The 27,425-nt window shown below is 48.5% G+C and overlaps 1 protein-coding gene across 1 annotated transcript; it reads left to right on the forward strand.

Moving 5' to 3' along the window:
* Positions 1–2,489: 2,489 nt before the first annotated feature.
* VSTM2B (V-set and transmembrane domain containing 2B) lies at positions 2,490–27,425 on the forward strand. Its single transcript, XM_072872890.1, has 5 exons — positions 2,490–2,804; positions 3,469–3,653; positions 5,278–5,307; positions 6,373–6,778; positions 27,031–27,425. The coding sequence occupies exons 1-5, from the start codon at positions 2,732–2,734 to the stop codon at positions 27,117–27,119; spliced, it is 783 nt and encodes a 260-aa protein (XP_072728991.1). The 5' UTR covers positions 2,490–2,731; the 3' UTR covers positions 27,120–27,425.

Below are 27,425 nucleotides of genomic sequence, written 5' to 3' on the forward strand. Positions count from 1 at the left end.
GTGTTCAGCTGCTACACATAAAATCAAATTTGCTGGGTAGTAAATACAGTAGAACTGAAGGTTTAGTGTTACAAATCAAGGGACGCATTCAAGATAAAACTGTCTTCACTTCAGCAACACTATTACTACAATAACAAACTTAGATTTATTAAAATAGAACTAAGTTTAAATGCATTTGCCTTTCCTTTTCATTTTTATTACTTATTTTTTATACCTAAGAAACAAAACTCACTTAACGTGAAGTGGGTATTTTCACATTCCAAGCCTTTATAACTTTTCACAATGCTGCAATTTCAGAAGAAATTTTTAAACATCAATTTGAATAAAAATTTAAGTAAAAGTTTTCCAAATATGATTTGTCACTAGTAATTTGATATAAAAATTACTTCTGTTTTGACTCTGCTTATCCATCAGGAGTTTTCTAATCAATCCTGCTGCGGAGGGCACAAAGTCGTGGAATTGCCTCACTAGCAGAGGACCTGGCTACCCCGTTCCTGGGATTTGACGGAAAGACTTCTGCTGCTGAGCGGAGTGGCTGCTGGATTCACTTCCTCAGGTATGTCCGTCATGCCTGCCTTTCCCTGCCTTCACGCAGCCTGGTGGGTGAAGCCCTACGCGGGGACTCTAGCAAGGTGGTAATAAAGCTCACTGCAGTGCTACATGGCTTAAGGCCATATGTGAAAAGAAATAATGATGCTTACTTAACTGCATGAAGCACACTGAGCTTTTGGGTGGAAAAGCAAAGCGTAAGTGATTGTTAGACTATTTGATTAAATGGTGTTTAATAGTTATTACAATAAAAGCTTTTATGATTGGCAGGGGCTGACTTCACCTGCCTGGGGAACTGGGCTCTGCCTGCTGGCAGGATTCAGGCTGGCAGGATTTAGTCTCCCAGTAAAGACTGCGGAGAAAGGCACGGAGTTGCTCTTCAGGCAAGTTGTCATAGGCCTGCCAGAGGACTGTCGCAGGATTTAAATCATGATATGATCCGTTGGAATGGCTGAAAATGCTCTGAAGAAAAAAATTTCCAACAGGAAATAGTGATTTGATGCAGTTTCAGTATTCTTCAGGATCGTGTGAATTTTACTGAAACTTCCCGGTGGAAACCATGTGGGTGGGTTTTCCTAGCAGGGAGCCAGCAGCTGGCAGGGCCCAACTGCTTAAGCCTCCAGCAGTCTGGCTGGCCAGACAGGGAGTCAGCTGGGAAGCTAGTACTAGCACCCATTTAAAAATTGGTCCGACGGTTTAGTTATTCAGAAAGTGAATGTTTCTAAATAATTTGCTCGATAGAAATCTTCATGCATCCCGCTTTGCATTCTGGTACAGAATGAAACCATTAAAAATATAAAGGAAATTTTCTGCGGATCATAAAACACACTTCCCATGCCATCCCAGTGATTAAATGAAGTTGTGGCTGAATGAAATGGTGACTTTTAATGAAATTCCAGGGAAAAAAAAGGCAAAGATTTTAGAAAGGCACCTCAAATTTATTAAAATACAGCTCCCTCACATTACTTACTGCAAAAATCAAACTCTGCTTGCGGTTGTAACTCACTGTAACGACCTTACCGACTTGACTTTTGAGCGCTTCTGTTTTTTAATTGGGACATTTGCCTGAGAAACAGCTGATCCGCAGGAACATTTTAAGACACCGTATTCTAAATCGGTAGCGGGTTTTTTTTTCCTTAATGTATTTTAACAAGTACTAGACATAGTGAGTTTGGAAGCCTGACAGCAGCTGAACAATCCGCTCTGGGCACGCACCCCAAGAGGAGACCCAGGCTTGGCTCAGGACGCCAGCAAAAAGCAGCCAGCGTATTGCTCTTCATTCAAGAACTTCGCAGCTACGCCTCGAGGGAGCCCGGCACCTTCGGAAAGCGGGCGGCACGCCCACAGAGCGCCGCCGGGCCCGGCTTGCACGAACACCTCGGCGGCGGCGGGGAGGGGCAGGGGCAGCGGCGGGGCAGGGGCAGCAGCGGGGCAGCAGCGGGGCAGGGGCAGGGGCAGCAGCGGGGCAGCGGCGGGGCAGGGGCAGCGGCGGGGCAGCGGCGGAGCCGCGGCGGGCAGCGGCGGAGGCGCGGGGCCGCGGGGCGGGGCGGCGCCAGGCGGGGCCCTCCCGCTGTGGGCGGAGCGGTGCGCGGCCGCGGAGGCGGGGGCCGGCCCGCGGGGGCAGCTGCGGCCGGGCCGCCCGTCGCCCGGGAGCGGAGAGGCGGGCTGGGACGTGCCGGCGCGCCTCCTCCGTGCGGCCGCCGCGCCTCCTCCGTGCGGCCGCCGCCCGTGCAGGGGCAGAGCCCGGGCCGCGACGGGGCCACGCCGGGCGCTCCCCAGGCGCAGGGAGAGGAGGCTCGTCCCTGCCGCCTGGCTGGACCTTCCTGCGAGCTCCGAGAGCGGACTCCGTGTGATGGGTCTCGGAGGGGAGCCCGGCGTCGCCTCCTCGCTTGCGGGCAGCAGGAGCCCCCATCCGGCGCAGGGCAGCTGAATCCCGCCCGCGGCGGAGCGGGGAGCCGGGACCAGATTTATTGCTTCATTCCCAGGAACGTCGCTTCCACCTGCGAGCGAGTTTGAGCCGCCGGCTGTGGATTTTGTATTTGCTTCCCCGCAAACCAAGATTAGTCGGGTGGCTTTGGCTTTTTGGGAAGGAGCCCTGACCCGGCCCCGCTGTGTGCCATGGATTGAGGCGTGCCCGGCTGCGCCCCGAGCCCGGCCCCCGCCCGCAGCCCACGTAGATGCGATGGAAAATCGGGGGCTCTTGTGCACCCTCTGTTACCTGATGTTGAACGCACCTCTGCTGCTCGTCGTCACCGGTGAGTAGGAAACTTCTGTCTCTTCCCGCGGCCGGCCGCCGCTCCGGACGCAACTTGCTGGCGGGAGGCAGCGGGGGCTGCGGTGCCCTGTCCGCAGCTGAGCTCCAGCCGCTTCGCTCCTGCCGGCGGTTGCTGCGAGCCCCGGCCTCCTCGCCGCTTTCCCCTGCGGAGGCGCTGGTGGCTGGGGGCAGGGAGCGCTGCCCGGGGGGCTGCAGAACAAGGTGGCACTGTTGCGGCCGCAGCTGCCGGCAGCGCGGGCCCGGCGCGGAGCGGCCATCGGCGCGGAGCGGGGCGCGGCGGGCGCGCAGCCCGGACGGTCCCCGCGCCGCGTCTGGGGGAGGGGGCAGTGGGACACGGGTGCCCCTGTATCCAGCCGAAGGCTTGCTCGGGAGGGCGAGAGGTTTTGAAGCCCTCTTCGGACTTCCCCCTTCCGCTGGAGCCGCGGCCCCCGGCTGCGGGGTGGCGGGGACCGGCTCGGCCCTACCGCGGGTGCGCAGTCCTGGATGCTCCGCTTATCCTGCGGCCGGGGGACCACAGGAGACCCGTGTCTCGGTCAGCGCTTAGCCCTTGAGCTGAAGCAGCTCACGTTACACTGAAAAGGACTGATCTTGTCTTTTAATCTCTCCCGTTAACCATCCCTTGTAACTCTATCTTCCCCCCCCAGCTACCTTTACTGAAGTTCCCAAAGATGTGACTGTTAGGGAGGGAGATGATATTGAGATGCCTTGTGCTTTCCGAGCCAGCGGATCCACCTCTTACTCCTTGGAAATCCAGTGGTGGTACCTTAAAGAACCAGCCAGAGAACTTGCACACGAATTAGCCATCAGTGTCCCCGGCAGCAGGAGCAAGGTAATACAGTGCTATGGAGATACATCTATTCACGGAGTACAGCGTGCTTAGAGGGTGATCAAAATAAACTCAGCCGCCCCAGAGACCAGAGTGCTGAGAGGAGAGCGCTTCCTTTACCCAGTGCCAGCGAGCGGTTGGAAGCACCAGCCTCCCCGGGCCTTCCCTGGGACAGAGGAGGAGAGGGCATGCACCGTGGGGGACTTCACCTCAGGAAAAAACGTCAGTGCTTTAAGGATTGTAAATAGAAAAATGATAAATGTCCCGCTGCAAAATCAGCAATGAGGACCCAAGAAAGGCAGTCAAAAATAGCTGTAGTATGAAGTGGGGACAAGCAAAAACCGGTGCTTCTGTGGGCTGAGCTAGGAATTGTTGTAAAAGGTGGGAGAGCCCCTGTTTGCTCACTGATAGAGCAGAGAAAGGCATGAGGGATACACCTCTCTCTGTGGGTATGTTAAGTACATATCAATCTGCATATACAAATGCACACAGTTTCTTGGGGTGCACGTACACACCTGTGTCCGTATCTGGAGCTCAGCAAGACATTTTCAGACAGTTGGACGTAGTAATTAAAATGCATGAAGCAGACTTAAATCTCGCGTGTCCTTTCCCCTCCCCCTAGCAAGCCACCTGGCGTGAGGGTAGGCTCTAGTCTAAATTTTTCAGCTGCATTTTCCCAACAGAAGCCAGTTCGTTCCGCAGCCTCCCCCCAGTGCAAGACACCTTGCTGGTGCCAAATGAGGCTGTACAAGGAGTGGGGTAAAGCAGGATTTCCGGGCCATGTTGCCCTACTGCACGGGGCACGTCATCCTCTCCAGCCCCCCGGCCCCTGTGCCAGCAGGGTGCCCCGCGGCAGCCTCCGTGCCTGTGCCAGCTCCCATCTCTGTAGCACGCTTGTTTTCCTGCAGAGCTCAAATAGAGATGCAAAGCATATAGACACTGAGCTAATGCGATGCCGCCTAGCTGGGGAAAGTATAAGTCAGTTGTCAGACAGGGAAATAAATCGCTTGGATTTAAATGTCTTCTTTAACCTTATATAAAAACCGTGAGTTGCTTTTACAATAAATGATGACAGGGCATGCCTGGAGAATGATGACCGTCTCCCTGGGAGGCGCATCAATGGGATCTGAGGCATCAGTTAGCTTTACAGTAGTTGGCTGGAGACAAAAAAAATAACCAAGTACGAAACCTGCTGAGCGATACCTGCTCCCAGGATGTTTCAGGACCGAAGCTCTGCCCTGAGCAGTACGGGATCCAGCCTGCCCAAGTACTTCACCACTGTGCTAATGCTGCTGGTAGAGCATCTTCCCCAGTGTCTGTCAGTGACTGTGAGCAGCACAGCATGCAACAAGCATTTCTTTGGCTGCTGTTCGCACCCTTGGTGAAGCCAGCGCTTCTGTGGGCACCACAGAAGCTTTACCAAAACAGTCCCCCGAGCTGAGCACTGGTTTGCTGCCTTCCCCATCGCCTGGGGAACTCCCCCCCAGCCACGCACGGGCTGTGTGCATGGCAAGCGGAGAAAGTTGCAGCTGCCCGTGTCCTGTCCTTGCACTGCGGTGGGAAGATGACCATCTTGTTGATGTGCTGGCGGAGCTGAGTCTAATCCCCATTTTTTCTGTTCTTTTAGGTAACAAATAAGGATGCAACCAAAATCAGCGTAAGTGCAGCTCGAGCTGTTTGGTGCGCACCCCTCCTCCCATACACGGGGGATTTACTGCATGCCCCCCTCCTTTCCTGACACAGGAATGCAGCTGGTCTCACTGGCAGCCCTGCTCCTGCAGCACGGCGGGAGTGTGGCACGTTTCCCCTCCTCGGTGTGTCGTGGCTTGGTCGAAACGTTACCATCTGTTGCTGCTTTAGCAGTCACGTCTCATTCCTCGCAAATTGAGAGGAGGTGATGCTTGCCTTACGGCCCTTCCTTAGCCACGCTTAAAAAGCACGGTGGGCCAGATCAGGAGAGAAGTCCGCTTTTTTCCCTGCCCTCTGCAAACCCCGGTCGTCTGCGGCGACCCCCTTCTCTCCCTGGCCTGCAGGAAACGAGCCCCTTTCCCGTCGCTGCGGGCCCGGGGTTGCCTCTGCCCCGGCGAGGCGGCCGCCGGGGCACGCCGGCCCCTCTCCGCGGTGCTGAGGCGCGGTGGAGCCGTCCCCTCCCGCCGCACCGGCACTGCGGGGCACCGCCTCGGTCTCGGCTGGGTGGCTCTTCACCCAGCAGGGCCTGGCCCCCTGCAGCAGGCGCGGGGCGGAGACCCCCGGGGTGCTGGGCTTTCCCCAGGTGCCGGGTTCGGGGCGGTTCGGGCGGGCTGGAGGCTGCCTGGCACCGGGGACGGCTGCGGGGCTCCGGGCGGGACCGGGCGGGAGGAGAGGGGAGAGAGGACGCCCGGGCTAGGGGCGGGCCCGGGGGGGGGGGGTGGGGGCAGAGCGCCAGCGGTGAGGGGTGCGTGGCGGCGCGGGGATGATGGGGAGCAGGGGCTGGTTCCGGATGGCCCCTTGGGACCCCGAAGCGGGGCTGCAACAGCTGGGCTTAACCGTCCGGTGCACTCGGTTTGGGGGGGGATCAGCCCAGGGTCGGCGTTCTCGACAGCAAAAGACACGTACCTGGGGCGAGAGCGAGCTCTGCCCGGGCTGCACCGAGGAGAGCGGGGTCGCTGCTGGGGAGGGGAAGGGGCAGGCGGGGGCCGGCGGCCGCTGCTGAGGCGGCGCCCGGCGGTGCGCTCTCTTGCAGACGGTCCGCGTCCAGGGCAACGACATCTCGCACCGGCTGCGGCTCTCGGGCGTGCGGCGGCAGGACGAGGGCGTCTACGAGTGCCGCGTGGCGGACTACAGCGACGACGAGACGCAGGAGCACAAGGCCCAGGCGCTGCTGCGCGTCCTCTCCCGCTTCGCGCCGCCCGACGTGCAGGCGGCCGAGGCGGTCTCGCACATCCAGAGCGGCGCGGCCCCGCGCCGCCACGGCCCCGCCGCCCGGCCCACGCCGCCGCCTGGCCCCGGCAAGCGGCCGCCGCCGCCGCCGCCGCGCCCGCCCGAGGGGGGTGCCGCCGCCACCGCCACCGCCTCGGCGGCCGCCGCCGCCTCCTCGGCCTCGCCGCCGCCCGGGCAGGCCGCCATCCTCCGCCAGCAGCACGGGTCAGGTAGGGCGCGGGGCGCGGGGCGCGGGCGGGGCGCGCCCCTCTCTCTCCCCTGCCCGGCCGTGGCGCCCCGAGTCCCGCCGCGCGGCCTAGGGCCGGGCAGCGCGACCCCCTCTGTCACGGGTGGGACTGTCGGTGCGGTGCTAACGCCGGGTAATTGCACCCGAGTCTGTAAGTAGATGCGCTTAAGTTATCCCGAGAGCCCGGGCCGGCGCGCTGCGCCCTGCCTCGTCAGAAGTTAGCACGGAGGCGCGGGGCTGGGGAGGTGGGTCTGAGAGCCGGGCTGGGACCTGCTTGCTTTCGGTAGGTGCTGTGGGAGGCCCCACTTCCAGCGTCCCCCTCGCAGCTTTTCGGACGTGGTGTTTTAAACAGTGGCTGCAGCCCGAGGCGAGCGAAACGCCGTGGCTGTTCTGCAGAGAAGTTGAATCGGCGAGCGGTTACAGGGGCTGGTCGCCCTGGGCAGGCGCGGGCCCACGTGGAGCAGGGTGCGGGTTCGGAAGGGAACTGTCAATTCCTGTGTAATGAGCTCCACACTGGGATTACTGGCAGGATAAGAATTGGAGATACTACGCTCTATAGTGGTTTGCAAATGTAAACATTGTGCTAATACTGATTGTCTATCAGTTAATACTGTATTAAGTTATTAATGCCACATTACCGTATCACAGCTAGCCGGAGAAGGCCATTGTAAACCTTTATTTACACTAATGACAACAAAGTCTGGGACAAAGAGCACAGTCTTAAATCCGTGTTGCAAAGGTGTTTCAAGCTTCAAAGGTGTGGTGCTGCCCCGGCTGAGCTTTAGCTCCCTTCTAAGCCACCGTCACTTAGCTCATGTTGAACAAATGTCCCTGCCAAGTTATCTAGGGAAGAAGGGAAACAATCTTATGCCACTGACTGTGCAGGGAAAGCCCTGAGCTCCTCTGTCTGCTGAGTCTCTTCTGACGCAGATTCATAATCCTCAGGCAGGAATGTTCACACTTCTTCCTGATACCTCTTCACACTCTCAGGGCAAACGGTTGCGGGTTTTGGCTCACAGTAATGGAAATCAGTTGTATATGGGTCACTGTGACCTGCTGGTGCTTTACAGGTGCTGTGCTTTATCTGGCTACTACCTTTCGCTGTTTCCTGAATAATTTAGTTTCTTTCTCATGTAGAAATACGTGTGAAAACTAGGTTTTATTCCTTATAATTCCTAAAACTAAGCTGACTGTTCATCAGTGTCTAGTGGAAGACAAAGTGATAATTCCCGAGGGCTAACTACAGGTGCCTGTGGGCATATAAAAAAATTCAGTTTGCTTTTGCTGAATTCACTGACCACAAGAAATTAAACCAACCGCTGTAATGCTCACGATCTGTTGTTTTCCTGTTGGAAAGATCTGCTTTCCTCCTAGGAGCCCAGGGCTGGTGGTTGTTTTCATGTTTCCTCTTTCCACTCCCCCACAGTGAGAATTCTTGCAATGTTTTCCATGCCGACAATAGAAGTTAGGTTTAGGATTCGCAGCACTGTGTGCCCTGCCTACTGAACCCAGAGCTTACGTGGTGCATATGAACTAAAAACAGGACTATGGAAGTGCAGTGGGCTCAGTTCCATCTCAACAGATGGATGTGAGTGTGTGCTGCCAAGAGAGCATGTCACATATGTCTGTTAGGGCAAGACCCCCTGCCCAGATCATCTAAACTGCTGTCTATCCTGATTTTTTACATGTCCGTGGTTTGGGGATGTGGCACTGCTGCATCATTTCTAGGCTGGATTAAATTCTGAAAATAAGCCATAAGCATTGTGGCCAGCAGTGGAGATAATGGAATGATTTAAATCAGTGAAAAAGGTAGTGGAATGCAGAAAAATATTTTGTGGGGATCTCCAAATGGAGACTGATGCTAAGAGGGCTACAAAATAGGCTAAACCAAAATTTCCTGCTGTGACATTCTCCTGTGCACACTGGTGTCTGTGAACAGTGCCACTCCGTGGCAGTTTCCGTTCCGGGAGACAGCTGAAGTCAGCATAGAGAGCACAGGACTCCTGTTCTTGTTCATAGTACTGACTTAATAAGGTACAAACCAGCAACTGCTTTTGTCTCCATACAAGGGAGGCAACTAACTTTGTATTTCGGTATGGTCCTCTGTAAAAATAATGTCTTTTTACTCTGCTTGAATCAAGACCCCCTGGATAACAGGCTGCTTCTTGGTTTGTTGTGATTTCCATACCTGTGGCAGTTTGGAGCTGCCTGTAATTACTTATCAATAAACCATGAGTCACAGCATGGCTCAGGAGACTAGCAGCTGAAAGACTTGTCTCTCCAAGTTCCTGATTCAGGTGCCTCTGGACCAGAACTGTCTGAGTCTCATTACCACGAGATGTCTTTTTGGTTGCTTTTGTGAAGCGGATTGCTGGTTGCCGTCCCAGTCCCCATCACCGGTGTATTTTAGAAGGACTTCTGGCCCAGGCAGTTGGTTGGAAGCAGAGAGAGACAGCTTGGTGTAGAGGCAAGAAATGGATTTATCTCCTGTAGACATGAAGTGTTGCTCCCTACCCAGAATAAAGGCAGGTGGATAAAATACTAACGTGGAAGTCAGTGTAATGAGGACTTCTAGGGATATCACCTGCTTTTGTGAGGAAATCAAAGACTCACGTCTCCAGTGCTGTCGCTCGGGTTGGATAAGCACTAAACTTTCTTCAAAATGTCTTAAAAGAAAATTACATCCTAGAGCTTCAGAGTTTCCCATTTGTATGTTAAAGCGGTGTTCTTTAGAGCTATTTTAGGTACAGTAATTATTTTTCTCTGTAAAGAATGCAGTCTCTTTATAGGAAATACTTTTTTTTCTCTTTTTTTACCTCTGGAAACTAGAAGCCCTGTTTCGAGTCCACCCCCTCAAGGCAGTGTAGTAGCTGGTTTTCCACACAGTAGGGCCATCAAATCAAACTAAACCTTTGTTCACATAGGTGTGTAAGACTGCAGGACCTAACCCTGTGTTGCTGTATGAGTTATGTGTATGCATAGTAGCATAATACGTGTGCTTCATTATCCTATTTTGAGCTCTGTAACACACATACAGATAAGTACTTGCACCACATCTGTGTGTAATCATTGAATCATCTAATACATTTACTCTCAAAAGTCCTTAGCATTTGTAAGTCTTTTCATTGTACACAGGGACATTTCCTCTGTATAAAAGCAGAAATGTGCTCAAACAATGGATTTGCCATCAGTGATTAAGAAACACCCTCATTTAATACACTGGAGAGCTCTGCCTAAAAGCTGATGGCATGGCACTAGCCACAGTGTCCTGCATTAATTGGGTTCTAATCCTATTTTCCTTGCAATAGAAATCTTCCCAGTAAGTTCAGTGTAGTAAGATAGGGACTCTGTGTGCTTGTATTCCAATAAATGTGATTATAGATCAAATGCTGCTTTCAGATGTGCCTGCAGGGCTCTTGTTGACTTCAGTTGGAGTCCCAGTCATGCACTGTGGAAAAATGTGATTCTCTACCTCATCTAGTTGAACTGAAACATGAACTTCCTACAATAAATGTGTCTGTTACTGAGATTCTCTAAAGAGCATAGAGTCTTATCTGACAAACCAGGTATAAATAGAAAATCCATAGTTTTGGACATGTCATCTGAAATTGTATTTGGTAGAAATTTGTCATCAGCATTATAGTATATAAGGGAATAGATGCAATGTAACAGGAAAAATTGCCCAATATGCCAGAAATATTAGCTACTCAAACATAATTTTATCTGTAATGTTTAAACTACCATATAAAAACTTAGTGCTGTGGTCTCACAAGAGTCAAAAAGATTACTGCTTGTCTGCCGGTAAGGTAGACTGAAGTGGAAACTGAAAACGTGTTACTTAGGCTGCAAGGAGGCAAAGATCTGCTGGTAAGATAATTGGTTTTAATACTATCAGAGAAGGAGTTGTTGTCCATATGGTTCTAAATGAAAATAGTATTTAGCTTTCAGTTTAAATACTTACAAGCAATTGGAATCTTTTGCTGTAGGAAAAAAATCAGGGTGAGCAAGTGAAAGAGTGCATATAGTGTTAATGTGTTTGGAAGTGTTCCTAGTTTTTACTAGGTAAGTAGGGGGGATACAGGAGAATCACTGAGCAAGACATGCAGTGTCTCTGTCCCAGAAAGTTTGTAGTCCAAATGGATGAGACAGACAAATGGCAGGAAGAGCGATGTTGAGTGTGTGGCAGCTGTGAAATTAAATACAAAAACTTAATTTCAGATCTCTTAAATTTAAGTCCAGTGCCTTAGTCATGAGACTAACTTTGTCATCTGACGGGTAAAGTAATAAACAAGGATCTTCACACTGACCTTCTGGGAGGCAAGTTGGCTGGATTATATCCTACCAAACGGTGTCCAAAATGAGTGCCTGTGGCTTGGGGGCAATTTTTAGTTTAACTTCTGAGCAGAATGTAGATCAGACATTGCAGCTTCCAAATTCCCTTTTATTTATTTGATCTCTAGCCTCAAAGCTCTGAAGTGAAAGCTTTAAATAAAATAAACAAAGATGGGAGTGTGAAACAAGAAACTGTGCTTCATTATGCTTAGAGTGCTCTAGGAAGGACACAGAGAGACTCATGTGTTATGCAGAGATGAAGTGTTCACAGCAAGGGAGAAAATAAGTCTTCACTTCACACCTATCCCCCTCTCCCCCCCACAAAGCCTTTTAAGTCTGAGGCAGAAGGAAGTCTGCTTGTGGGCTACGTGGCCCGAGATAATAAAGCACCAGGTCCCAATTCTGCAGTCTCTGTGCATGTGCAGCTCCTGGTGATGCTTATAAGAGCAGTACATGCACAAAGTCAGGCTGTGGCAACCTACCTTGAGGCAGGAGACCATGTGGGAGATTATTAGATCTCCATCGTGCACTGGGAAGCAAAAGGTATTTTTTTGCAGCTTAGAGACAAGAAAGTCCATGAACACGCTGTTTTCTTGAGCGTAACGAGCTGTGGCTGATCAGAGGGTCTCTGTTTGGAGTGGCTGTGGTTGAGGTTGGATTAACTTTGGGTAAGGGTTTGGGTCTAGGGCTCTCCTGGCTTTGTCAGGATTTGAATGACTCTGCGTGCTAGTTTGAGAAGCAGCCCATGGAGCTCGTTTATCTTTGATAGATGAACATTACACAAAATAGCAAGAAAGGAAAGTCTCTCTATGTTGCTGTTCAGCTTAGGCTCCCTACCTTTCCAACCCGGTAATGTCTGGGTCTACTTCACTCCCCCTGTGCGTCTTATGAGGCCATCTATGAGCTCACATTCTGTTGTTATTTGTAGTTAAATGCAGCCTGGGTCACATCACATTTTCCTTTACATTAAATAAAGTAGCAAGGCAGAGGCCATAACTGAATTATCAGGCTGACCTCCTAAATGTCACTAGATAATAAACATGCAAAAAGAATTCTCATTAAATACACATCACTAGCACTTTAATATCTAGGCAAATTAGACTGCTTTGGGGACAAGCGAGGTCAAATATCTTCTTTTGTGTGTGTGTAATACGGATTAATTCTCGAACTGGACAAAAGCACGAACTGCAATACCGTGTCACCTCATTACCTAGGGCAGAAACAAGCTGTGCCAGGGTGTTTTTGTACTGTGGAAATGCAATTTATTTGAGTAACCTCCTTTCAGCGGTTCTTGCTTGTTCCCCAGAGGACAGAGAAAACTGTACTAACCTATTCTGCTAAAGCCTGTGCAGTGTCCTTGAAGCAGTCTGAATATTATTTGAACTTCTTTAATATCTTCAAGTTATAGATGAAAAAAAGTCTTTAAAATATGTTACTGAACACAATGAAAGGTGTATTCCAGGTCTTTCTAATGAATGTGGAAGCTGTACCTAATGTTAGTCTAGATTTCTATGCCAGATCGATTCATTAGGGAGTGAAAATCAGAAATTTGTATGAGGGAAGGCTGAGTGCACCCATGTGTCTTTTTGCATGAACAAACAGGACTTTGGGCAGGAATAAACATATTCTGCTAGTTCTTTATGTACAGTTTCAATAGGTACTTTGGAAAATTGAGTCTTAGTTTGCAGTACCAGCTAACTTAGTCTGTATATTTTACAAGAGGCAGATAATTGTTATGCATTCCCCACCTCTGCTATACTGATGCAGCTTTACTGATGTATGAAGTAACACTTGAACTGTGTTGTGGATTATACAGGTCCCTAATACTTTAAGTGGTATACTTAGCAGTCATAGCAGAAAGAAATGTCAAGACGATCTTACTGGTACTAGTTTTGAGAAGGATACTAGTAGTGGTGGTCTGTAGTTGGAAGGCGAACATAAAGCAGGAGCTGCCAGGAAACGAATCTTACCGTAGTCCTGTGAAGAAGGTGTTTCTTCTGCACGTAACAGAGCCTGACAGGACTGTGCTGGTAATAAAAGAGGTTTGTTTTGGGTTTTGATTTAGCTTCGCTAAAGCAGTGAGAATGCTGGCAGGTTCACTATTGCTGTTTACTATGTGTTTTTTAAGATTAGATAATGGCAGAGCAGTCCCATATGTCAATAATAAACAGTTCAAGTAGGTTTGTATTGGAAAAAATGGGGTTGTCAGCAGAATGGTATTATTTGTCACAACAGCAGTTAACAACTGAGTATTTTATATTGCTAGGCTGTTATCAGTTGGGAGGCAATTTTATTAGCTGGAAAGAAGAGCAGTTTGGCAGAGCAGCAACTGTGCTCTGTGGAGAAGGCAGTGTGATCGCAGTGCACAGATCGTTGTGCCACGGCTGGAGAAGGGAGCTGTGCTAACGAAGCTTACACAGGATGTCAAGTAGTTGCTGTAATATCTGGTCTTACCCTGCATTTGCATGGTTGTGGCTAGGAAGCAGAGCATCCTTGTTGCGTGTGCTAGGAGCGGCTGCTAACTTCGAAATGAGGCAGAGCACAGTTAGTAAGTCCTCTAATGGACATCATCTTCTATGTCTGTCATTTTATTGGTCGTGTGTAAAATTCACCAAACTGGTATAATTAGAACTACTTAGTACTTTATAAATTTTAAAATCGGCGTTATGATCTGAATCCCTCTCACGCCAGGGAGCTGGAGATTTCACATGGAAAGAGGACACTGAGGAATATCCTATGTCCACAGTTTTTCCAGATAACCCCTTGCTGGCTTGTTCTGTAAAGTTTGGCCTCCCTTAGGTCTAGGGCATGGCAATGTCTTTAGTTAGCTAATATCTAGCAGATATCAATCATTGGAAAGGTTTGGAGGCTCTGTGTATTTGTGGGTCACTCCCAAAATGTCTCTGCTTTTTATAGCAAAAAGGTGATCCCTTCTTTATGTAAATCACAGGCTCTGCTTTTTTCCAGGCACATGCTCTCAATACAGCCGTTTTCCTTGTGTCATCATGTGTTTTGCTAATGCACTTAGCTCTATTCTTTAAGTATGGACAGGGTAGGGTTATTTTTCAATAAAATCCTTAGATAATCTGCACTCAGATCTGCTTAACTTTAGTACTTCTGATTGGAGTGGTAATTACAACTACATTGGCAGCTTGCTGCTAATCCTAATCAAGTCAACAATACTCTAAAAGACAGTGAAGTGAGAACTATGGTGCCTTGTTCTTTACTTCTGAGTTGCAAATATTTACAGCTTGTATCAATTACAGAATGTGAAATCTGTGGTTCCGTCCAGTGTGACTTTTATTGTAAGTCTTTTCTTAAAGTGTTGACTTAGGGAATTGTGCGACCATGTCTAGCTCGCCTGCTTTTTGCAGCACGGCTTTTTAGTCCTCCTGCTTATAATGAAAAACTTGAGAATATGGCTCAGACTCACTTCAACGCTCAGTAACTGAAACCCCGCTACCAGTATTCTTCATCGCCTCATGATTCGGGTAGTTTGAGTTGTGCTTTTTGCTATTTGTGTGTATCAATATGCTGTGGACTTGCTCACATAGTAGTACTGAAGAAGGACGTGTAGGGCTGGATGCTCATTTACCACCTGAACTACCGCTAATGTAGTTAGATATTTTTCTATGTTTTAGTTCAAAATTCATTTTCCACCAAATCACATCACAAAGAATTTTATATCTCTCATTATTCAAGTGTCAAGGAGTGAATTAATGGTGCTTGGTTTTGTTAAGTTAGTTTTAGATCATGGAACTGCAGAAAATTCTGGAAATGAAACAAATCCATAGTTGCATGTTTTGGGTCTCTTTAATAAGATACTTGGTGAGGAGAGATCATCTCACAGATACTAGAGCAGAAGTCTGTTTATGGGAATGTGCTACAAAGTAGAGACCCGCTACAGAGGAAAGGTACTGGCTTATTTAAATGCAGACCAACATAAAGTATTTAAGCTGTATAATCTATATAGAATGAATGATTCTTTTTAAGTGTTCAGGATACATTCCTATTCTACATTGACACTGTCTATAGCAGTGTTTCCTTTTGGAGCTTGATATAAATTAGTCTTGGTGTTTTCTTGAAGCACATGCTGGTGTTTTCTTGAAGTTTTTACTTAATTTCTCTAAGAGTGGATATTTGGAGTGGTTGGGCGGTTTATTTGGCTGTCTCCAGTGTAGGACAGATCCCAAGAGCAGCCCCTCAAGGGCCCAGCTCCGTGTGCTGCTGCTCTGCTGGGCTTTCCAGGGGCACCACCTTAGAATGAGAGAATCGTTAGGTTGGAAAAGACCTTTAAGATCATCGAGTCCAACCGTTAACTAGCACTGCCAAGTCCACCACTAAACCACCTCCCTAAGCACCACATCTACACGTCTTTTAAATACTTCCAGGGATGGTGACTCAACCAGCTCCCTGGGCAGCCTGTTCCAGTCCTTGACAACCCTTTCGGTGAAGACATTTTTCCTAATATCCAGTCTAAACCTCCCCTGGTGCAACTTGAGGCCATTTCCTCTCATCCTATTGTTTGTTACCTGGGAGAAGAGACCGACCCCCACCTCGCTACACCCTCCTGTCAGGTAGCTGTAGAGAGCAATAAGGTCTCCCCTCAGCCTCCTTTTCTCCAGACTAAACAACCCCAGTTCCCTCAGCCGCTCCTCATAAGACTTGTGCTCTAGACCCTTCACCAGCTTTGTTGCCCTTCTCCGGACACGCTCCAGCACCTCAATGTCTCGCTTGTAGTGAGGGGCCCAAAACTGAACACAGTATTCGAGGTGCGGCCTCACCAGTGCTGAGTACAGGGGCACGATCACTTTCCTAGTCCTGCTGGCCATACTATTTCTGATACAAGCCAGGATGCCATTGGCTTTCTTGGCCACCTGGGCACACTGCTGGCTCATATTCAGCCAGGTGTTCACCAGCACCCCCAGGCCCTTTTCCACCGGGCAGCTTTCCAGCCACTCTTCCCCACGCCTGTAGCGTTGCATGGGGTTGTTGTGACCCAAGTGCAGGACCTTGCACTTGGCCTTGTTGAACCTCATACAATTGGCCTCGGCCCATCGATCCAGCCTGTCCAGGTCCCTCTGTTAGAGCCTTCCTCCCCTCAAGCAGATCAACACTCCCGCACAACTTGGTGTTATCTGCAAACTTACTGAGGGTGCACTCGATCCCTTTGTCCAGATCATTGATAAAGATATTAAACAGGACTGGCCCCAACACAGAGCCCTGGGGAACACCACTTGTGACCGGCTGCCAACTGGAGTAAACTCCATTCACCACCACTCTTTGGTCCCAGCCATCCAGCCAGTTCGTTACCCAGCGAAGAGTACACCCATCCAAGCCATGAGCAGCCAGTTGCTCCAGGAGAATGTTGTGGGAAACAGTGTCAAAGGCTTTACTGCAGTCTAGGTAGACAACATCCACAGCCTTTCCCTCATCCGCTACGCGGGTGACCTTGTCATAGAAGGAGATCAGGTTGGTCAAGCACGACATGCCCTTCCTGAACCCATGCTGGCTGGGCCTGATCACCTGGTTGTCCTGTATGTGCCGCGTGATGGCACTCAAGATGATCTGCTCCATCAGCTTTCCCGGTACCGAGGTCAGGCTGACAGGCCTGTAGTTCCCTGGATCCTCCTTCCAGCCCTTCTTGAAGATAGGCATCACATTTGCTAACCTCCAGTCAACTGGGACCTCCCCAGTTAGCCAGAACTGCTGATAAAGGATGGAAAGTGGCTTGGTGAGTGCTTCCGCCAGCTCCCTCAGTACCCTTGGGTGGATCCCATCTGGCCCCATAGACTTGTGTGTGTCGAAGTGGTGTAGCAGGTCACTAACCATTTCCCCTTGGATTATGGGGCTTCATTCTGCTCCCCATCCCTGTCTTCCAGCTCAGGGGGCTGGGTACCCAGAGAACAACTGGTCTTACTATTAAAGACTGAGGCAAAGAAGGCATTAAGTACCTCAGCCTTTTCCTCATCCTTTGTCACTATGTTTCCCCCCGCATCCAATAAAGGATGGAGATTCTCCTTAGTCCTCCTTTTGTTGCTAATGTATATATAGAAACATTTTTATTGTCTTTTACGGCAGTAGCCAGATTAAGTTCTAGTTGGGCTTTGGCCCTTCTAATTTTCTCCCTGCATAACCTCACGACATCTTTGTAGTCCTCCTGAGTTACCTGCCCCTTCTTCCAAAGGTCATAAACACTCCTTTTTTTCCTGAGTTCAAGCCAAACCTCCCTGTTCAGCCAGGCCGGTCTTCTTCCCCACCGGCTCATCTTTCGGCACATGGGGACGTCCTGCTCCTGCGCCTTTAAGATTTCCTTCTTGAAGAATGTCCAGCCTTCCTGGACTCCTTTGCCCTTCAGGACTGCCTCCCAAGGGACTCTGTCAACCAGTCTCCTAAACAGGCCAAAATATGCCCTCCAGAAGTCCAAGGCAGGAGTTCTGCTGATCCCCCTCCTTATTTCTCCAAGAATCAAAAACTCTATCATTTTGTGTCATTGTGCCCAAGATGGCCTCCAACCATCGCATCACCCACAAGTCCTTCTCTGTTCACAAACAACAGGTCCAGCAGGGCACCTTCCCTAGTTGGCTCACTCACCAGCTGTGTCAGGAAGTTATCTGCCACACGCTCCAGGAACCTCCCAGACTGTTTCCTTTCTGCTGTATTGTATTGCCAGCAGACATCTGGTAAGTTGAAGTCCCCCACAAGAACAAGGACTAGCGATTGTGAGACTTCTCCCAGCTGCTTGTAGAATATTTCGTCTGCCTCTTCATCCTGGTTGGGTGGTCTGTAACAGATTCCCACCATGATATCTGCCTTGTTGGCCTCCCCCTGATTCTTACCCATAAACACTCAACCCTATCGTCACCGTCATTAAGCTCTAGGCAATCAAAACACTCCCTAACATACAGGGCTACCCCACTCCCTTCCTTGCCTGTCCCTTCTGAAGAGTTTATAGCCATCCATTGTAGCACTCCAGTTGTGCGAGTCATCCCACCATGTTTCCATGATGGCAACTATGTCATAGTTTTCCTTCTGCACAATGGCTTCTGGCTCCTGTTTGTTGCCCATGCTGTGGGCATTGGTGTAGATGCACTTCAGCTGGGCTGTTGATCCTGTCACCTTTTTGGAGGGAGAAGCCCCTAATTCCTACGTGACCATTCTCAGGCGCTTCTGTAGTTTCTAATGCATCCATAACCCTTTCATCTTTGCTGCCGCATGGATGTCCATCCCCTACCTCCACTGAGACACAGACCGAAGGACCTCGCTAGCGCACCGTCCCTCAAACATTGGCGTGCCGCCCTCAGGCTTATCTCTAGCAAGCCTGGTTTTATCCCTTTCCCCCTTCAAATCTAGTTTAAAGCTCTTTCAATGAGCCCTGCTAACTCCTGTGCAAAGATCCTTTTCCCCCTTTGAGAAAGGTGTACCCCGTCTGTCGCCAGCAGGCCTGGTGTCGTGTAGACTGACCCATGATCAAAAAACCCAGAATTCTGCTGGTGACACCAGGCTCGGAGCCAGGTATTGATCTGCTGGCTCTTCCTGTTCCTTCCCTCATCATTCCCTGCAACTGGAAGGATAGAGGAGGACACTACTTGTGCTCCTGACCCCTTAACCAGTTGTCCCAAGGCCCTGAAGTCTCTCTTGATTGCCCTCAGACTTCTAGTTGCAGCTTCATCACTACCTACCTGAAAGATGAATAACAGATAATAATCTGAGGGCTGTACCAGGGTAGGAAGTTTTCTCTTCACATCTTTCACCCGGGCCCCAAGGAGGCAGCAGACTTCCCTAAGAAGTGGGTCCGGTCTGCCTATTGGGCCTTCTGTTCCCTTCAGAAGGAGTCTCCCTATGACAATGACCCGTCTTTTTCTCTTTATGGAACCAGTTTTGATGCAGGGCGTAGGCCGACTTAACCTCGAGGACACCTCCCAGCTAGATGAACCATCGTCTTCGTCATTGTTCGGTTCCACTTGCAGAGCCTTGTACCTATTGTGCAAGGGCACCGGGGAAGGTGGGGCAGTCACAGAGGAGACGCGCCTGCTGCGCCGGGCAAGAGCTCATGGCCATTGCCCCCTATCCCGTAAGTCACTGTGTTCAGCCAGGCGGAGAGAGGACGGGAATCCTCCGTATCATGCGTCCTGTCTGCCTGTTGGGCTGTCTCGGGGAAGGCAGGGTGCGATTCCAGAGGTCTCTCTCTCTCTCGCACTCCCTGATACTCCTCAACCTACTCCCCTCCTCCCGGAGCTCTGTCACCAAGCGGAGGAGTTCCCCTGCCCGGGCACACTCCCGCGGGTGTGCTCGCTGCTGTGGTCTGGTACTGCCGTAAGAGCAGGGCACAGCCCGCACCGTGCCTGGCACCGGGCGGCAGCGTGCTCCCGCCAGAGCGCTGTCTGGGAGCTGCGTCAGTCGTGGTGGGTGCAGAGCTTAGAGGCTGTGGCTTTCTGCCGGGGGGATACCATCGCTCCCTGGTCGACCTTCTCTCAATACAGCAGTTTGCATAGTCAAATGTAGCATTTGGAAGAAGTGGGGTGAGGCTTTCACTAAGACTGCTGACAGCTCTGTACATCTTCGGCTACCACAGAAGGGAAGTGGGGATATTGAGGGAAAATGTAGCAACTGTTCCCTGTATTGTGAGTCCCTACTTCTTGTAACTTTAGTGGGAGATGAGTTTTTACCACCCTGTTGGCAATGAAACTGCATATTTCTCTGGTAACCTAAAAAGTAGAAATATTTTTTATAAAGGTAGAAGTATTTCTTGCTCTCTACCTGATATGCTCTTCCATACATTCACCAAATCCACTAGTTTAACTACCCCTCTTTCTGTTTGTTAGTAGCTGTGCTTAATACAAAAATGTCTTGCCACGCAGACCTGCAGCAACTGTCGAACTGGATCAGATCAATTGTCCATCTAATCCTGTCGCTTATGTCTAATAATGTCCTTACGATCTAGGAGAAAAAGGGAGGAGCCTCCATAGAGGATAATTGAGCACTTGACTGATCCGTGTACCATATGCATGTTTGGAAGGGATTGTCAGTCCTAATATTTTGAGAACAATTTGGCTTTAATGAGTTTCAGTTGAAATAAGCCCTAATGTGATCAGAAATCCACCTCAGTAATTGCAAGTGCCTGAGAGACACATACCCAACTCCTCTACCAATTCCTGCGTCTGACCTATCCCACAGGCACTCACACAGGTGGACTCCCAGCAAAGCACTGCAGTATTTTAGAAAAGTGACACTGCAGAAGGAATCTTTTTCTTTTCTTAGCTTCGTATCAGAACCAAACTTTTCTTTCTCCATCATTTCCTTGCATGACTACACCTCCCTCTCCTTGCCATCCAATTTATTTGTTTTCTAATCTGTCCATAACTGTATTATGTACGTGACCCATTTTTCACAGAATAAGCTAAAACAGGGGCATCACGGTATTCAAGGGTGGTTAGCCAGGTTGTAGTTTTCTTTCTCAAAGTGGGCATTAAGCATGTCAGTTGAAATGCTCAGGGAGCTAGAAGATGCTGCTTCTCAAGAAAACAAGGTTCCGCTGGTCTCCTTAATAGTGCTGTCATGCCTCTCAATATGCTGCAATTCCCATGCCTTCCTGCTAGCCATGCTGTGGTTGACCACTAAAACCCCAAAGTCTTCTGTCCTAGATGGGCTTTTTCAGATGTCACATCAAGAACAATCAAAATTAAGAACCAGGCTGCTACAAAGAATTGGATTTTCCTCAAATACACATACTTATTTTTCTACCCGTGCTGGCAATTTGCATTGTGCTGCCCTGTATGCAGCCTCTGTAGAGTTATCAAACCTTACATTCTGCCTCACCTCTATGTTCAGTCACGTGAGTTCAGCCCAGCACGTAAATAGATACAGGTATGGGCAAGTCAAACATGGTCATTTCGGGAGTGCTAAATACTCCAAATGCAAATGGAATCTTATTTGAAGTACTAAAACCTGTTGAGTTTCCAAAATTAGGATAGGAGTGGCTTTCAGTTACCCTTGTTACATGGTATTTTGGCAGTTCACTTCTAAATATAGGCCTGAACATAGCAGTGGATATCTTAAGAGAGAAGGTAGACAAACCGTCAAACTCAGGTGTAATTGGCAAGACCTGAATTGATGACACAGTTTTACAAAACTCTGGCCAGTAAAACTGGTTTCCATTTCCTGGAGAGTCTGAGGCTACAGTGTGGATAAGGGAAGTGAAACGTGGGCATTTTCAAGAAGAAGGGTGCGGAGGGCAATGCTGATAGTTTCACCCAGCTGCGTGAGAAGATTTACTCTTGACCTTAAAAACCTTGATGGCATGGATGAAGGAAGAAAGCAGGATTACTAGCTTATACCTGCATGGTTGTGTAGAAATAAATACATGTGCTGACTTCTATGAGGCATTTTGTTTGAGATGAGTTATGGAAAGCTGTTCCAAAATTCAGTGAATCATAAATAAAAATGTGTAGTGGGTAGAAAACTAATTTTGTCATCGTGCCTTCTAGGCAGGTTCAGTGGTGAGCACATCCCATGCAGTTGTTTATAACTATGTGGGAAGTCACCATTGCCAAAATTAGCAACACCAAAAGGCAGCTCAGAGCAGTTTCTAGTTGTGCCTAGGCATGATGGTCCACAGCCAGCTGAAAGCCAGGAGCAATGGGGACCCCATAGTTTAGTATTTTTGCATAGATTTCCATAGTACCACGTACTTCGTTTCACAAGAGCACCTCACATTATGTACAGTGCTCTAGGGTTTAGCTGGGAGAGTGTGCTAAAGTTAGCACAGGCTCTGGATATGCTTCTGCACACCATCCTGGAGAATTAGCACTTGGTGAGGAGTAGGAAGTTTAAGGTGCCAGTTACAAGCCTTTAAAAAAAACCCAATAGCAAAAATGCAGCGTGTGGATTGTGCTGTAAGTATTTAAGAGTGGAAGAAGGATATATGCAGCTTATAAGATCATGTCTCAGACTGTGGAGTAATTCTAATGTGGTGTAGCTTATTATCTCTTCAGTTCAGTAAGTGTATAGTTACTTTAGTAATGGTGTCTTTTTAATTAAAAACTTCTAAGAAGCTCTTAGATCTGAAGTTTGGTAAATTCCCTTCAATTCAATGGAAGTGCTCCAAATGTATGTCAGTGAGAGAGAATTTGTTTTATCTAGGAGGTTATTGCCTGTAATGATCCTTGACCAACAACCCATATAAAACCCTCTTTTTTCCATAGATACAAGATAGTAGGAGCAGTTTCTGCAAGAATATGTCTCCAGCACAGTCTAAAGTTTCTGGATTGAGAGAATAAATCAATCTATACAGTCAGTTTGGTCCCTCACCTCTTAATGAAATGCCAGGTTTGAGAGTTTTAATTGAACATTGTTCTGTAAGGAAACAGTCTTGAGGCTAGCAGGTCACTGCATAAAAGCCACTACAGAGAAATGTTTTGTGATACTGCCAGCCGGGGTCCCAGCTCCATCATGAATAGGCAGTCAAATTTTGGTGTTATCTCATCTTTCAAGGAAAACAGACTACTGATGTCTTTCAGCTTTTTATTATATGGGCCACTGCATTTTACCACCACCTCAGAAAGAAACATCAAGGGACTTTTCAGATTCTTTCTAGGAAGAAAAATAGGAAACTGCTGGAAACTGTGGGTTTTGGCCATTGGTTAAATATAGCTTGCAAAAGAATCATCCCATTTTTTCCATGTGTCACAAGTCACTTGGTTAATTAATGATTGTTTTCAATTGGATGAACTGGTTTACGTCAAACTTTGATGGATGCTGGCACAAAACAAATTATTAAATCGAAAACTACAGTAAAACATCATTATGTTGTAAATCGAAAAGAAGGATGAGTGATGCCAGAGAGCAATTCACCGTACACGAACAGAACAATTTGTTACTGTTCTGCTTAGTGGTAGACTTTCCCTTTAAGCCATGTCCATATAAATAATTTAAAAGCAAAATCGTAAATCTATGTAGTGATAAATAATCTTACAATAACAAAATATCAAATGAATATTCAAAATATAAATGAAATGTTTTCTTGTAAGTGTCTGTAGTTTGTAAATAACTGTGTAGGCCTGACTTAAAGTCTCTGGATAGAAACTCTGTTCTCAAATCTGGGTCGGTCGCATGTCCAGATCCTAGTGGGCAAGACCACATTGTTTGTTTACATCTACACCTGTAGCAATTTATTACTTAAAAGTCAAGACTTCCGCTACAGCAGTAAAAGCAGAACTCGGGGCACTAAGTCCAGCTTGTTTATAAACAAAGCTACCTATAAGGAAAAGGGTTCGGGTTAACTGAACAGGGAGAAATTACTAGAAATTGTATTTCCGGTGTGCTCATGTTCAGAGGGAGGAGAATTCTGAAGTTCTGTGTATCTGCTTCTACTGCCCAAAGTCTTAGAGCAGAATAACACTGAATCAGTATGAAAAAAAGAAGCTTGTATTTGGTGTTCAGTAAGAATAATTGCTTTCAAATATTTTTTTTAAAATATATTTTATTTAACTGCTAAGATTCTGTTAACAAACTCTGAACTCACGTTCTGCTGTCAGACTAAGAAGATGGAGAATGTAGGTTAAAAACAACACAATTTCTACAAGAGAAAAAGACAAAAAAAAAAAGGATTGTTGCATTAATTCACAGTCCTGCGTCGAGGTTTAAACTAAAACTAGTACATAAAGGTAAAACTGGTGTAGGAATGATTCTGGTAAGCAGGCACACGGCTACTGCAGGGAGTTGTGACAAATACTGCTTTCCATTCAGAACAGAAACAATCCTAACCTGGTGTCCCTCGCAGCCCTTCAGTACGATGGTTGTAAGAGCACTTGAGCTGCAAGAGCCCGTTTCTCCAGGTTGAGCTCCTCAGCGTTTGCAGGGGGATTCCCCCCTTACAAAAGTGCAGCTTTCTTTTTGAGTAACTGGCAGCACCTCCTCAAACTCGAGTCCTGTTCATTGAAAGAACAGGTTCAGCCCTGGCAGGGAAAAATGGGTTCTCACTACCCTCAGGTCTGAGCATAATAAATACCCAAGGCCAGATCTTCACTGCAGTGGTAGGCAGGTGTGGAATTGGCACAAATTCGGCACCTGTGAGCTGCGTGCGGCTGCCAGGAGTGCCGGCGGCTGCCGGGCTGCCCTTGCCGTCCCCGAGCACAGGAGACAGCAACAGCACATGGGGACCATCCTGGGCTGGCGTTCGGGCACTGTGCAGTGTCCCAGAAGTGAGGAGAGCCATCTGACAGCTTGGAGATGGGGATGTGCTGACTGAAAGTATGAGTCCGTTGTGCCAGTGACTGCAAATTGTTAATAAGCAGTCTGTCTTCAGATACCACATAGCATGTCAGGCTCAGAGACCGACAGAAAATGGGGGTTTACCTTCAGCCTTCCCAGTCAGCAAGCTGTTTTCTCTCGCTGGTGTAGGTAGATTTGTTGTTAGGGTTTTATCCTGGCTACAACTGTAGGGTATAACATATTTGTGAACTGGCTGTATATTTTTAAGGGAACGGCGGGACCTGCTGGAGCAGGGATGTCCATGAGGCTGGGGAGCGGCTGTCACAGCCCTGTTTGCTGCCGGGCTGGCACAGAGGCTGGGAGGTCTGGTAGGGTTGGCACCAGCACAGGCAGGGCTCCCGCTGCCCTCGCCCTCTCGGCACGGGCAGGGGCATTGCTCAGGGGACTGCAGGTCTCCAGCGGCAGACCCTCCTTGCCCCTCGGCTCCGCAGGGCTGGTTCCCGGGGCGGGAAGGCGAGTCCGAGCTCGTGAGCTCCTGCGCGGCTGCCTCGGAGCAGCCAGAACGGTTGGGGCTGGTGGTTGTCTGCCCCATGTGCTGGCCGGGAACCTGAGCTTTAGCAGCTGTTGTGCACTTTCCTGCACGCACTTCTAGTGTCTTTTTGCAAGAATTTAACAAGTTACTTCTTTAGTTACCTGAGTTAATTGTGTTTGTTAATGATTTTCAGCTTTAAAAAGAAAAATCCTGTATTCATCTTAATGCCTTGCTATTGCTACGTAGGCAGTCCTTAGCCACGTGTTTGTGCATGCAAGGATTTAATTAAAACCTTAATAACTAAATAATCTCCACGCAGTCTAGGCATCTATGAGATAGCACTGTGGGGACATTTCTTGAATTCCTCAATTGCACGCCACATTACTATGAACTATTTTTTGATATTGGATAATAATACTCTAGCTTTGCTGGTGAGGTATATATAGATTACGAGGCAGCCTGAACAGCGAGCCCAAGAGCAGTGGTTTACTCGGGAACTGTTCGAGGTATTTCCTTTGATCATGCCACAGCTGAGAGAGACTCACATCTCCTAGAGACCAAGACTAAAGTATTCACATTAGGGTGCCTGAAGTGAGTTTCCTAAATAGAAGTGGCCTGATTCCTTTTTCAGAGATACTGAACGCAAAAAACTTTTTTTTAAAGCTTTCATGCTTTGCAAAGTGGCTCTGACAGTCACTTTTCTTGGTGGCTGTCAGTATTTTGGGCATTGATTACTCCTGTATGTAGGACGTTCAGCACTGATGAAGCCTCTCCCTGGGTGCCTCTGTGCACTCCAGCTGCAGGGCAAAGCTCCCGCTGGGCGCCGGCTTTTGCATTCACCCCTGTGGAAATGTCCCACGGCCACGTGAGACATCAGTCACGGGTGTGCAGCCCTGTATTGTCATGTTACAGTGTTGAGTGACAACTGCACACGCTAGTCCATGTCATGGCTTTGGGAAGGTGTCACCCATTGGCACTTGGGACCCAAACAGCTGCTGCTGCGGACCGGTCCAGCCTTGTTTGCGTCGGCTCAGCCGGGGCTTGGGGAGTGAAAGGCACCCATCTCTTGTCCTGCAGCAATGCCGTAGGCTGCACCAGGACAGCAGAACTTCTCCATAGGAAGGGGCTATTCTTGCCCTTGCCCGGTGGCAGAGCAGTGACCTGTTTCAGAGACGGAGCAGCCCCAGTGCCCCACACCGTGCCTGCGTGTGCTGCTCTCCTGGCAGTGTGGCCAACGGACCTCGGCCCCACAGCTCAGCCCTCCCACGCAAGGGAGAGGGGCCAGACCATGGTGGCAGACAGTAAATTCCTCTCCTTTTTGTGCAGGTAAATAGAAAATAAACTGAACAAATGTCTTAGTGTAAGTGGATACGAGGCAGGGACAGCCTTGCTAGCTGCAGTATGGACATGGATGCCACTTCTCACTGTGAGCGAGGGCATCGGTGTCTGCCCCTTCCCGGGGAGAGCTGCATCCTCCCTCTACAGCCGTAAGGTCACAGGCACCGGCTTTCCTGTGATGGCACGTCCATAACTACCCCTGCAGCCCTATATCGTGCCGCATAAGCTTACCTCATAGAAGCGGGAGCCGACTTGCACTCCCTGGGTTTGGAAGAAATGAGTGTAACATCTGTGTTCCACATCTGACCTCTGTTTTTCTATAGCTTCTGTGCACATTTTTAATTTAGAATTCTGCTCTTTCCTATAAAAGGTAAAGAAGATGTCAAGGTCTTGCTGTTCCCATTCCAAATGAAATGGGTTCATGTCCTGTTAATCAAGAAGTACAGCTGCAGCATTTGTCATTTCCCTTTAAAGTAATGGGTGGTTGATACCTGTCATTTCTCAAGAAACTATATACCAGATTAAGGTGTATTTATAGAAATCTCAATTGCTGGTAACTTGGCTGAAGCCAAGTTTAGGCATAGCATTAGTAATGCATAATGAAATGACCTAAGTGGAGTTAGATTTGGGAGGGGGAAGAGAAAGCTATTTGAGTTGGATAGCTTGAGGATGCTGTTTTACTATTAAAATTAAGCTTCTGACCCCTGGCTCTGAAGTGATAAAAATAAATCTGCCTATATTTCTCTTCTGCATTTAATCTTCTATATTGGAAAAGATAAAGAATAAAATCTCCTTCTCTCCCTTGTCTCTTTCTTTTCTAGGTACAGGACCTATTTATGCTACAGACCCACTTCTATATATGTTCCTGTTAATACTGCATAAGCTTGTACATTTATTAGTAAACCACTGACGGACTACTTCCTCCACTCCTCCTCAGCCAAACAAAAAGGAATCTATTTAAAAACAGAACAAACCCCTGACAAAAAAATACCTACAGTTCTAAAGATGGACAGAGAGAGACTGAAAGAAGCATGATAAATTCTACGTGGGGGGAAAAACATATTTTTGGGGATGCCACAGAAAGTAAACCACATAGAATAATGCATTTAGTTTCCAGACTCTATGGTGTAAAGCCCTGCTCTGTGCATGGCACTTATGGTTTCTCTATTTTAATGTAATATTTTTTCTTTTCTAAACCTTTCCTCTGACTCTTCAT

This window comes from Ciconia boyciana, chromosome 9, assembly GCF_034638445.1.
Source record: "Ciconia boyciana chromosome 9, ASM3463844v1, whole genome shotgun sequence".
Taxonomy (NCBI): domain Eukaryota; kingdom Metazoa; phylum Chordata; class Aves; order Ciconiiformes; family Ciconiidae; genus Ciconia; species Ciconia boyciana.

What these genes read in the sequence shown, in the direction of transcription:
- VSTM2B (XM_072872890.1), top strand. Translation starts at nt 2,732, where the DNA reads ATGGAAAATCGGGGGCTCTTGTGCACCCTCTGTTACCTGATGTTGAAC. An exon ending in TCCCCGGCAGCAGGAGCAAG is followed by an intron (nt 3,654 to 5,277) that starts GTAATACAGTGC and finishes CTGTTCTTTTAG; the next exon opens with GTAACAAATAAGGATGCAAC. An exon ending in CCGCCAGCAGCACGGGTCAG is followed by an intron (nt 6,779 to 27,030) that starts GTAGGGCGCGGG and finishes TTTCTTTTCTAG; the next exon opens with GTACAGGACCTATTTATGCT.